This window comes from Exserohilum turcica (assembly GCF_000359705.1).
Source record: "Exserohilum turcica Et28A unplaced genomic scaffold SETTUscaffold_10, whole genome shotgun sequence".
NCBI classification, from domain to species: Eukaryota; Fungi; Ascomycota; class Dothideomycetes; order Pleosporales; family Pleosporaceae; genus Exserohilum; species Exserohilum turcicum.
In genome coordinates this window covers 349,105-360,661 of record NW_007359915.1, presented here as the reverse complement: position 1 = coordinate 360,661, position 11,557 = coordinate 349,105, and the positions used below count along the sequence as shown (strand labels likewise).

General features: G+C 59.6%; 4 protein-coding genes across 4 annotated transcripts; 2 read left to right on the top strand and 2 right to left on the bottom strand.

The window, feature by feature from the left end:
• Nucleotides 1-4,818: 4,818 nt before the first annotated feature.
• On the bottom strand, nucleotides 4,819-5,424 carry SETTUDRAFT_36183 (uncharacterized protein; the record flags this gene model as incomplete). The annotated part of the gene is made up of 1 exon (XM_008023071.1): nucleotides 4,819-5,424. One exon carries the CDS (start codon nucleotides 5,422-5,424, stop codon nucleotides 4,819-4,821), a length of 606 nt encoding a protein of 201 aa, XP_008021262.1.
• Nucleotides 5,425-6,165: 741 nt separating this feature from the next.
• On the top strand, nucleotides 6,166-9,743 carry SETTUDRAFT_144669 (uncharacterized protein). The gene is made up of 9 exons (XM_008023269.1): nucleotides 6,166-6,319; nucleotides 6,375-6,663; nucleotides 6,717-6,920; nucleotides 6,974-7,056; nucleotides 7,107-7,286; nucleotides 7,338-7,430; nucleotides 7,481-7,637; nucleotides 7,692-7,936; nucleotides 7,992-9,743. Exons 2-9 carry the CDS (start codon nucleotides 6,498-6,500, stop codon nucleotides 9,426-9,428), a joined length of 2,565 nt encoding a protein of 854 aa, XP_008021460.1. The 5' UTR covers nucleotides 6,166-6,319; nucleotides 6,375-6,497; the 3' UTR covers nucleotides 9,429-9,743.
• A 213-nt stretch (nucleotides 9,744-9,956) lies between these two features.
• On the top strand, nucleotides 9,957-10,868 carry SETTUDRAFT_144667 (uncharacterized protein). The gene is made up of 2 exons (XM_008023268.1): nucleotides 9,957-10,432; nucleotides 10,491-10,868. The coding sequence occupies exons 1-2, from the start codon at nucleotides 10,210-10,212 to the stop codon at nucleotides 10,715-10,717; spliced, it is 450 nt and encodes a 149-aa protein (XP_008021459.1). The 5' UTR covers nucleotides 9,957-10,209; the 3' UTR covers nucleotides 10,718-10,868.
• Nucleotides 10,869-10,999: 131 nt separating this feature from the next.
• SETTUDRAFT_36181 (uncharacterized protein) lies at nucleotides 11,000-11,428 on the bottom strand (the record flags this gene model as incomplete). Its single annotated transcript, XM_008023070.1, has 1 exon — nucleotides 11,000-11,428. One exon carries the CDS (start codon nucleotides 11,426-11,428, stop codon nucleotides 11,000-11,002), a length of 429 nt encoding a protein of 142 aa, XP_008021261.1.
• Nucleotides 11,429-11,557: the final 129 nt, after the last annotated feature.

Here is an 11,557-nt window from a genome sequence, read left to right as displayed (position 1 = left end):
GGGGGGGGGGGGGGGGGGGGGGGGGGGGGGTGGAGTGCGCCATCGATAGTACATACGTACGTATGCGTATGTGTACCAGTTAGATACAAAGTTGAGAGTCAGGAACCTTGATCTGAACAAGACGTGGATGGTGCCCCCCCCCCATGGTTGCCGCCGCCAGGACCGGGTAGATCGTACGTTTGAACATGTGAGTGAGACCGATGCATCTGACATAATGTCTATGCATACAATGCTTGAACGTCACCGGGCCCCGCCCTTTCCCCCCCCTCAAAGGGACCTTTCAGGAGAGAGAGAGAGTGTGTGTGTGTGACACGAACAGATAATCTACCACGACGTTGAGGACAGCCGGTAATTCTTAGAAGATTGAGGATTTTAGGGTTCCGGGGGAACAAGCAGAGCACAGTCAGCACTAGAAAACAAGAGCGAAGTTGAGCGAAACTCGTCGCAACGGCTAATTACCGCTAATAAAAATGTCGCGCGGCAAAGAAAAAAAAACGGTCAGCTAGCGGCTTTTGGTCGTTGAGTCGCTCGCGACTAGGTTTGCTGCCGGTGAAGCCCTTACATAGTACGTACATAGATAGTACGACTAGGCGGATGGGTGTTCGGAAAACTACGTTCCGACTAGGTCCTACCCCGGAGTTGTTACCGCGTCACGCACCCACATTTAGCCCTGTGCCTGTGGAAATAATGGCTAGTCGTCTTCCATGGCGAGGCCATGTCTGGCTAGTACTGCGAACACCCGCAACGCAACACGTAGCTGTATGGACCTTAAGAGACACGAAACACTGAAATGCAACTTGACCCCTGGAGCATGCGATTCATTGTTCAGCACGGTAGGCTCCCCCATTCGTACATTCGCAAGGTGGGATTGTTGAATCCAGCACACCTGTCACCATGGATCCAGTCTGCCTTGGTGGCACATGCGGCTCTGGGTGCCCATGGGGTTGCGCTTCATCGTCTGTGCCATGTTGGTGCGGCAACGCCCAATCCAATCAGATAGTGTTGTAACCGAATGACCGGCTGGAGCGGATCAGAGTGTCAGAAATGCTTACTTAACTGGAGACATGGTTTGCTTCACGAAGAAACCAAGAGTTGCTTAAGTGGTGGGTACCAGTTCAAGCGCCCACGAAAGACATGTTGCGGTGTGAGACTCGCGGCGTCAACTGTCAGCATGATGAATGCTGATATATATCTGCTGCGGTCCATGGCGGATGCTGTGGGAAATACGATTTTCGCATCCATATAAACAGAGAAGCCCTCCCCCCCCCCAAGCAAAATGAGGCAAACACACATAGCTCTGTACCGATTGCCGCGCTTCATGACGTTACTGTGCCCAAGCCTCTGCGATCTGATCGGGAACTAGGCGGCTAAACAACTACACAACAACAACAAGGCCGTAGCGAAAGTGCCGGACCAGCCACCGAAGCTGGGCGCTTGGGATCTTGCTTTTCTTGATCCAGCCTACCTTCAGGCCCGCACAGTTGCTAATGCAGCCCGTTTTGACCCCGGGCAATGCCACTGGGAAGAGCATGTGGTCCCACCTCAGGTCGCAGGGTAGCTCCGAGATCCTGCCGGCCCTCTCCGTGCCCAAGCAGCAGCCGCACCCCCCCTAGGGCAGCCAACAGTTTCACGGCGCGGGTGGGTTGCACAGTATCCGAGAGAGGAGCGGAGTGGTGCGTGTCGGGCGGGCGGGCGGGCGTGATGGCGGGATTCGGTGGTGGTGGTGGTGTGTACCGTGGCATGGCGGGCGAAGCGAGAGGGCGGGGGCTGTAGGTGCGTGTAAGTAGTGGAGTGTAGGTGCGGTGCAGGGACGTGGGATAGTGGGTGTGGTATGCAGAGGCGGCACAAAGTGCATCATGCGTCTTCCCGTTTCTTTCAGCTTCTGGCAAGTGGCCGCCCAGGACCGGGCATGCTACTCGGTCGCTTGGACCATCGAGGAGGCAGAGTGGGGCGATAAGTGGGCAGTGGAAAAGGCTTGTCCCCCCCTCCCGGCCGCCAGCAGTGGCCGCGAGGACAGCCAGCGGCGGATCAGTCAGACAAACGAGTCGCCTTCCCACTCTTGTGCGTGTCGCGTCGTCATGCGCTACCTGTCAGACAACGGCGGCTTCCAACCACTTGCTGGTCTTGCCCACGCGGGGTCTGTCGATCGCCCGCATTAGCCGCCTGCACTCTGCACTCTCTCCCGGAAAGTGTCGCGGAGCGTGGATAGCCGAAGTAAGCAGCCAGCAGAGAATATAGTTGCACGCCCATGTTGCCGTGCAAGGCGAAGCCGTTGGCCATGTCTCCATGTGCATGTGTGTGCGCATGGCAGGACTGCCTCTGGTGCTCCCGACACGGCGCGAGGGGCGACATGCACCTCAGGGGTAGCGGTTGAGGGGGAGGGGGGCTGGCGAGGATTGCGGCTGCCAGGGCGAGGGCGAGGGCAGGGCGAGGGCAGGGCGAGGGCAGGGCGAGGGCAGGGTGAGGGTGAGGGTGAGTGCGAGTATTGGCTAAATGGGCGACCTGACAGCCATATGGTCGCGAGCATGCAGCCGTGACGTTGGTGTCTGTCTCGCGACGAGATGAGTTATTGATAGACGGCTGTCGCTTGTTGCGTTGGCGGCTGGCTGTGCGGGCACGCATGCTTTTTTGGGTTTCGAGGGAGGGGGGAGGGGGGGGGCAGATCTGGAGAGAAGGGCTAGTAGCAGCACACGAGAAAGCAAAGCACAAAGACTCTGTGTCAAAAGCATGGCGCCATGATCAAGGCAGCAAAATCTCCGCGCCGGCAGCTGCCTCTTGGGGACGCGCCGCCAAGCCCTGCCAGGGCAAGGCTCCCTCCTTGTGCCTACCAACCCACACCACGCACGCATTGCCGCATCCAGGCCACGTGACCATGAACTGCGTGGCTGAGGTGGCGCCCCCCCCCCAAGTCAGTCATGGAACTGGGGGAGATTTGGCGTTGGCGTTGGCATTGTCATTGAGCCTGATGGCGCCGTCACGGTAGGGTTAGTTCTACGCTCGGCTACCTATCCGATTCACCATGCGGGTAGGCCAGTGCACCCGTAGATCTGGCCTTCGTCATCCAGCCCTCGCCTCCTATTCACTCGCTGCCTGTTGGCAGGGCACATTTTCTGGCCAAAAAAGAAACCACACGCAGGCGCTTTCATCTAATGGCACCGAATCATCGCTCTCCGATACCACGCTCGGCCTCTTCTGGCCAGCAATTTTTTTCGTGCAGCCCGCATTTTCATGCCCTGGCGGGTGGCTTGCAAAAAGGCACACGACACGGCCAGCGACACCACCACTACGCTGCCTAATGAGGTCATCATGGTAAAATGTAAAAGCCACTTTGGCGCGGGCGAGGTTCGGCGTATTGTCTACGTCTTGGAGCCGGCAACTATCGTGTTGGTGTCCAGCTGCAAAGCCCATGGAGCCCTTCTGGCTCACAGCCCAGTACGTATGATTGGCAGTTGAACCAATGCAACATGTCCATGTATCGATGCCCTATGGATTGGTTTTTCGAGGCGGTCAAGTTTCATGCACATGTCAAGTCCATGTCAGACGTCAAGGATGCCCAATTGGCCACGCTCGACCATTACCGCTGAGCACTGTTCCTGACTCCGCCTTACCTGAGAGGCCATGGAATATCTATGTGTATGCCTATCAATCCACGGCAACCATCCATCTGGAGTGTCGACGTTTAGTGCAACACGCCATCAGTGCCGCAGCATGTCTCACAAGAGATCCACATAGTCATCGATCCTCCCACCCCCCCGTGATTCAAGGGACTGTCAAAGCATATCTTACCTGTGCAGCAAGTATTGCGACGGCCCAGGCAACGCGAGGTGCCCAAGTGTTGGAAGGGCGATTAACTTTTGCTGTATGCATGGACGATGGTGTGGGGAGCCAGGTGTGTTTGGACGTGCGTCGGGCTGCTCTCTGCGCAATCCAGACTGGGCTCGTGGTGTATCAAATGGATTCAAAACATGTCGTGTTCGTTTCTTCGGCTGTGGTTGGGCATGGTGACGCCAACACAACAGAGGCTCGCGGATGGGCAGCCTGGCGCTTGAAACAAACCACGGGCGCGTTTCGCATGCGGCGCGCAGGCACGCGTCGAGTCGAGAGGGCGAGGCGGGCAGGCGGGCAGGCAGTGGGCATTGCAGCAGCCCGCAACGGGAGCCGGCTAGAGAGGTCGAGGGCGTTTCAGAGCCAAAGTATGCCATGGCGCATGTCCCCAGGTCACTGGACCTTCCGCATTCGTGGCTCAGGAAATGGGGGGCGGCTCGCTAACCGGCACGGCTTGGCCCCTGGGCCCACATGGCTTAGGTAAGTTTCACGTGGCTACGGTTCATGACGGACCACGACCCCCAAGCCCAGACTCGCTGAGTGGCGTTTTTGCGTGCCGATGTCCTTTCTGGTCGTGGTGCTCCGTGGAACCCCAGCGACACACAAAGGGCGGCTGTCGACGCGCCTCTCGTCACACTCGACAGTGCGGTTCGGTGGGCCCGGGCTGGGCCAAGAGCAAGAGGGGGGGGGGCTCCGCGCAATCAGTGCCTGTACTCGAGGGCGCGGGCAGGGCGAGGGCGCGGGCAGCAGGTGCGCGGCAGTCGAGATGCTAGACCAGAGGCCTGGTCCCGCAGGCTGCGGCGGCGACGCGATCCCGGCCGCCAGCCTAGGTGGACTAGGTGTAGGCGCCAGCAAATGATCGGCTCTTGTCAGATTGCAGGCCGCGGCAGGGATGCACTGGGTGACACGAGCTTTCTGCCGAGGACGCGGGAGCGGAGGACAATTTGCGTCAGCGACGCACGCCAAGCCACGCTAAGCAGACGACCGGAAGCTTCAGATGTGGAGGTGTGTCTGCCGCTTTGGCGGCGCTGATCCGTCGTTAATCATGACACCCTGCTCCTCGTGCGCCACCGTGCCACCGTAGTCAGAGTACCAGGGAGCCTGCCCGGTGCCGGTACCCTGAGCCCAGCCTTTTTGACATCGACTGTCAGCACCCGTAGCACTATCTCGTCGCCGTGCAGCGCGTGCAAGCTGTGTTTCCGCACTGTCGCAGTCGCGGTCGCAGCCGTCCTGCCATGCTGCCCCTCTGCCACACACCCACGCCCTCGACACCACCATCACCACCACTACCGCCACCCCTCGCTGTCGCCCTCGCCAGCCACCGTCGCGGGCGCTGCTGCGTGTGTCGAGCCGAGTGGCTGCTGCAGCCTGCTCAGCAGGACACGCAGCGCCGTAGGGCGGCCGCCATGGCATTGTCGCGACAGCACCATGACGCCCGTGGGCCCATGGGGGTTGATCCAAACATAAGCCAGACGCGGCGGCGAGGGTGTAGTAGTGGTAAGGGGCGGGGAGAGATACAAGACCACACGTCTGGACGTTCTGGGGGCGTTTGGCACAGAGGTGCAACCATGCTGCTGGACACCAGGCACCAAGCCGCATCCTGACAGCACCCAGTGGCGCCTCGTGCCGATGCTATATACATAGGTGCTGCAACACGGGCGAAATAAGATTGATGCGTGCTCCAGAGGAGGCGCACATAGCGCAATGACGGTAGCGTAGCCAGCAGAACCAAGCAGCGGAGCCGGCTGAACCTGGCACGAACGCTACCGGATCGCCCACGTCGTCGTTTCCTGGCAGGGCTGCCGCAAGCACGCCGGGCGGGCAGCGCGCTCTCGCTGGGATACGCGAGGCCTGCAAGCAACAGGCGGCTCGCCATGGTGAGCAGGCAGGAAACAGGCGGGCTCTCGGGCGCAGGCGCAGGCGCAGGCGCAGGCGCAGGCGAGGGCGAGGGCAGAGGGCAGAGGGCAGAGGGCAGAGGCGCAGGAACAGGGTGTGTGGGCGCATAGGCAGCGCGTGGGTGGTGGTGATGCTGGGCACGCAATTTGCTGGCAACGGGTCGCTCAAAGAAAGAGCGGACCCCGGTGTGGCTTGCACTAGCGCGCTTACCAGGATATCGTCGACCCATGGTCCCGCACAGATGTAAGTCCACACCCATCCTGGGCGCAGCCGGTAACCCTAACCCACAGAGAAAGAGCGTTGGACCGCCCTGCCCCTTCCTTCTTCGCTCGTCTGCTGCTTCCTCACTTGCTTCTCCTCCACGAGGCTGCATCCTGCTCCAGCCCTCTCTCTCTCTCCCTCTGCCTCGAAGCCCACCCCAGTGCCCAACACCCAACTGCCCCCCTCTGGTCCATTGTCTACCTCTCGCCTGATCCAGCTCGGGGTCCACATCGTCCGTGTTCCTCTGCGCGCTGCTGTCGTTCTCCGCGCCAGCCTCTCCACGCCTCGACACGCACCCGCCGGCACGCCCTGCAAGACGCGCGCCCACCGCCCGCCTGTGAGCTCCTCTCCATCACACCCATCAAAACCCATCCTCAGACTGACGTCGACAGACACCCTGGCGCCCGTCCTGCTGCCTTTCGCCTCGACTTGTGCACTATCAACCGCCCTGTCACCGCCGCGGCCCAGGTAGCGCAAACGTCGCATTGTAGGCAGCTCCGTCGCAGGAAGCCGTCATGGCCCAGCACCAGCAGCCCTCGCCCACTACGGGCATGTCGGCACACCACGTAGCCCAGCACCCCGCGCATGCGCAGGTAAATGGACACCCGCCGCATGCGAACCAGCCCAAGACGCCCTCGCAGTACCTGGGGCAGTTGACCGAGGCCGTCTGGACACAGATGGGTAAGCCATACATTGTCGCGCGCCCTCTCGAGCTTGGAATTGACACGCAGCAGGCTCCCTGTCTGAGCAGATGCAGGACTACGATGGGGCCATGCAATGCTACGAGCAGGCGCTCAAGTTCAACCAATGGTCTGTTCCCGCCATGCAAGGCATTGCCTGCATCCTGCGCACCAAGGATGCTTTCCCCCAAGCTGTAGAATACCTGCGCACCATCCTGAAAGTTGACCCCACAAACGGCGACGTCTGGGGCAGCCTCGGTAAGCCATCACGCCGCGGCGCCCTCTCTTCAATGCGACGCTAACAGGACTAGGCCACTGCTACCTGATGATGGATGACTTGCAGCAGGCCTACTCGGCCTACCAGCAGGCTCTGTACCACCTGTCTGACCCCAAGGTATGTTCACAGCTGATTCCCAGCCAGCCCGACCGACTAACGTCCTCTAGGAGCCCAAGCTTTGGTATGGCATTGGTATCTTGTACGACCGCTACGGATCCTTGGAGCATGCCGAAGAAGCCTTCTCGCAAGTCATGCGTATGGAGCCGACGTTCGAGAAAGCCAACGAGATCTACTTCCGTCTCGGCATAATATACAAGCAGCAGCAAAAATTCAACCAGAGTTTGGATGTAAGTATGCGTGGAGCCTGTGCTGCAAGCGAAATTCTAATTGTGCGATAGTGCTTCAAATACATTGTGACCAACCCTCCTCGCCCACTGACGGAAGAGGACATCTGGTTTCAGATTGGGCACGTGTACGAACAGCAGAAAGAGGTTTGTAGCACCCAAGCTTGTCATCGCTCATCAGCTGACCCATGAGCTAGTTTGAAGCGGCAAAGGGCGCTTACCGCCGGGTCCTTGAGCGTGATCCCAACCATGCAAAGGTGCTTCAGCAGCTGGGATGGCTCCACCACCAGCAGAGCACCAACTACGCAAGCCAGGAACAGGCCATTGAGTATCTCGAGAAGTCGGTCGCTTCGGGTGAGTCTTGTAACCGAGCGTGGTCACGCGCGTGTCGCTAATTCCTTGGTTCAGACCAAACCGACGCACAAAGTTGGTACTTGCTCGGACGCTGCTACATGTCACAGCAGAAGTACCCCAAGGCGTACGAGGCGTATCAGCAAGCTGTATACCGTGACGGCAGGAACCCGACCTTCTGGTGCAGCATTGGTGTGCTGTACTACCAGATCAACCAGTACCGCGATGCGCTCGACGCGTACTCTCGCGCCATTCGCCTGAACCCCAACATTTCCGAAGTGTGGTACGACCTTGGAACACTGGTAAGTAAAAACGCATTGCTCGCAGATTCGCAACGCATCACTAACAATGCCGCAGTATGAGTCTTGCAACAACCAGACGGCTGATGCCCTTGACGCCTACCAGCGCGCAGCCGACCTCGACCCATCCAACGTACACATCAAGGCTCGCCTTCAACTCTTGCAGAATGGACAAACATCTGCTGGTGCGCCAAACCAGGGCAATGCCCCCATACCTCAAGACGTACATCCCCAGGCTTATCAGCCTGCGTCTGTTCATGGTCCCGCTGCTCCACAGTGGGGTGCTCCACAGCCTCAGCAGCCGCCTCAAGGCCCTGCTCCTCCAGCTCTGGCGGCTGGCTGGGATCGCCCTCTTGCACAGATCCGCGACCCAGGTCTGCCGCCCCAGCAGTTGAATCCATACGAGCAGCGTGAGGGCATCCGCCCCCCAACGCAACATGCTCCTCAGAGACCTGCGAGCCCGAGGCAGGAACCACCTAGGTCCTACGCGGAGCCTCCCCGCCCTCCCACTAGTGGCCCTGGACCTCCACCACCAGGCCCGGGACCGATGCGCCGCGGCATGTCTCCATCTCCAAAGACGCATCATGTGGCTCCCAGTCCCTACCATCCTCAGCAGCCGCCGCAGCTCACGCCGCAGGCAGCTCATGCGCAACCACAGCCACCTGTGCACCAACAGCCACCCCAGCAGCCACCCCAGCCTACCCGTATCTCGAACCCCAACTACGGACCTCATGCTGGCAGTGTTCCGCCCCCACCACCCCCACCACCTACCGGTCTCGGGGGTCCGCCAAGTCAGGCTTCTACACAAGGTGCTGTGCCTCCGTACAGTGTTCGTCCCAGCAGCCCTGCCCCCGAAGTTCGCCCTTTGGTGGAGAACCGAACCACGTCGCCGCGTAACGGATATCAGGGCCCATACCAGCACCACGCCGACCCTTCTACTGGCGGTGGCATTGCTGGCGGAGCCCCAGCCCCAGCATCAGCTCAAGCTGCTGCCGAGCAAGCTGCTCGCGATCGTGACGAGCGCCCTCCTACCGCACCACCAAAAAGGCATCGCGAGTGGGAAGACACTGAGCACATCAGCGCAAAGCCGCCTACCAATGACGAGAAGCGTCAGAAGATTGAAGAGCCTCACAGCCGTCGCCCCACGCCTCCACACCGCATGTCATCGCCTCAGGTGCCGCGTCAGAGCCCACAGGATGGACCTGACCCCAGACGGTTCAACGATGGTTACCACCCATCGGAGGCTGCTCACCACCCACCTTCGCTCCCTCCTATGGCTACTGCTCGACCATTGTCGCGCATGTCTGAGACGTCCAAGGCCGAGCGACCCGAGCATCACGAGCCAGCCGCTCGCCACATGGACGTGGACGAGAATTACGACGACGAGGGTGAAGAGGCCAAGCCGAGTGCGGCAAAGTCTGAGCGAAGCAGCCCACGCACAGCGCCGACGAACGGCGTGACTCACGCTCCTGCACCGGTTGAGCAGAAGCCGTAGGAGGCGTTGTGCTGTGGCACGAGTGGGGCGATAGGGCAGCTGGGTCAGTTTCAAACGACTATAGTATTTCCTTGTTGAAGCAATGTTGGTTGTGTGGATTGTGTTGGGATGACGTTTGTTTGGTTGTTTGATTTGGGGAGTTTTTAATTTCCTTTTTTTTGACGAAGGGGGTAGGGTTGGGCCATGGATTTGTAGTTGGATTGAGATCAAAGTAGAAGCTGGGGGACGTGGTAACGCTCTCCTGCACGGCGATGATACCCTGCGCATTATATTGGACCCGCGTTTCGGCGGGGTTTGTATGTATTTTGTAATCACCCAAGAATGTCAAAGCATGTATTCGTATACAGCACGTGGTTGGAATGTGAGTGTGTGTGTGTGTGTGTGTGAGTGAGTGCACATGATGAGATGGTCAAGGGCGGAAGGTGGGGGTGGGTTGGGCTGACTTGGCGGGCGTTTTGGGTGGGCGTGTTTGGGTCTTGCGTCATGGTGCGGCAAGATCAAGGAAGGCTCAACAGCCATGAGGATGCGGGGGCAGCAACAGCATCTACTCACGACTTTGCGATTCTTGTTTGGCGACGGATTTCCGAAGCGCTTGCTCGGTAACAAAACAAAGCAACAAAGAGACTACTACGACTACGGCGGCGTGCTGCGTAGTGGTAGGGCGAGGCTAAGCAAGGAGGACCTGCACCCAAGGTTAGCTGTCGACAGCTTTCAGGCTTCGGGGACGGCGGTACCACAAAGTCGATTCGGCGGACATTTGGGCACAGGCTACATACAGGCCATGTCTTCGGACGCAGACTACGCGGCGTTTCTCGATAAGGCGAACCAAGATATGGGGACAGCGGAAGCGAAGGAGGCGTCGGAGAAGACGAGCTATGGGACCAAGAGTGTAAACACAGCAGTGCCTAGCGCGCTGAAGGAGGTGCAAGAGTACTACGTCAGCGACTCGGACGAGCCATTTGAGCCGGTAGCGCTGGAGTATGGAGGGAACAGTGTGTCTAGCGGTAAGAAGAGAGTGGTTGCTGGCACCTCTCAGGAGCAGAAGCTAACGGTGAGCGACAGAGGATCTTCAAAAGGCGATTGGCAGCGACAAGGTGGAAGAGGTCACGGGGACGGGGTTCCAGGATCAGTACAAGAAGGTGATTGACGTGGTCAAGCAGGCAGGCAACGGCAGCGTCAAGGTGTTCCGGGTTGAGCTGTCGGGGACACGGGCAGAGTACTACGTTGTGACGGTGGACGACAAGGCGGGCAAGCTTGTGGGGCTCAAGGCACTTGGGATTGAATCGTAGTGCGGGTGTGCATGGTCGGGGCAAGAGGATGAAGGAGGGCGATCAGTGGGCACATGAAGGCGGTTGAAACGGCAGACAGGCTGGGACTAGGGTGGGAGATGGATACAACGGTGATGAGTGCTAGTGGAGCATGTAATGCAGACCAGAAATGAAGCAGCGCCTCGATGGCGATTATTGGAAAGGCGTGCACACAGACATGTGGCTGCAGCAAGGTTTGGGCTGAACCAGGGCAGCGAGCATGGGGTTTTGTTGACATGGCGTGGTGGCCGTGCGGTGCAGGCACTAGGGACGGGAACCAAGTCGGCAGCGGGATATGTAAGTGCACATGTACTGGTACTGTATGCACATGGCGATGGGGGGTTTGGTGGTGTGGCAGTACGGGGTGGGTAGTGTGTATGTGTGTATGCAAGTATGTGTGGGTGCATGTAGCTTGCCGCGATGGTGCAGGCAGAGGGCGGCGAGTCGAGCCAATTGCAGGCAAGCCTCGGGGGCGGAGGCGGACATGGCCGGGCTAAGCGGTTGGCGCCGCGCATGCACATGGAATAGATGGTTGGGCATAGACATGCAGTAGATGCGCATGTCAAGCTCGTATCCATCGAACCGGCGCCAGACAGACAGACGGACAGGCAGGCAGGCAGGCAGGCAGGCAGGCATGGAAGCAGATTCAGGCATGGACAAGGGCCGGGGAATGATGGCCATGTGAATGGTCATGATGTCAGTCGCGTACTGCATGCGCTGGACGGGCACATGCACACGGGCAGCGGGCGTGCTGAGGGCGGCATGGGGTGCCGGCTGGCCAGAGCCCTTGGGGGGGGGGGGGGGGGGGGGGGGGGGGGGGGG

Bases quoted from the DNA above. Each gene is read 5' to 3' on its own strand.
- SETTUDRAFT_144669 (XM_008023269.1), top strand. From the start codon at position 6,498: ATGGCCCAGCACCAGCAGCCCTCGCCCACTACGGGCATGTCGGCACAC. The intron at 7,287-7,337 runs GTAAGTATGCGT...ATTGTGCGATAG, and splicing joins AATTCAACCAGAGTTTGGAT to TGCTTCAAATACATTGTGAC. The intron at 7,937-7,991 runs GTAAGTAAAAAC...ACAATGCCGCAG, and splicing joins GGTACGACCTTGGAACACTG to TATGAGTCTTGCAACAACCA.
- SETTUDRAFT_144667 (XM_008023268.1), top strand. From the start codon at position 10,210: ATGTCTTCGGACGCAGACTACGCGGCGTTTCTCGATAAGGCGAACCAA. The intron at 10,433-10,490 runs GTAAGAAGAGAG...GGTGAGCGACAG, and splicing joins AGGGAACAGTGTGTCTAGCG to AGGATCTTCAAAAGGCGATT.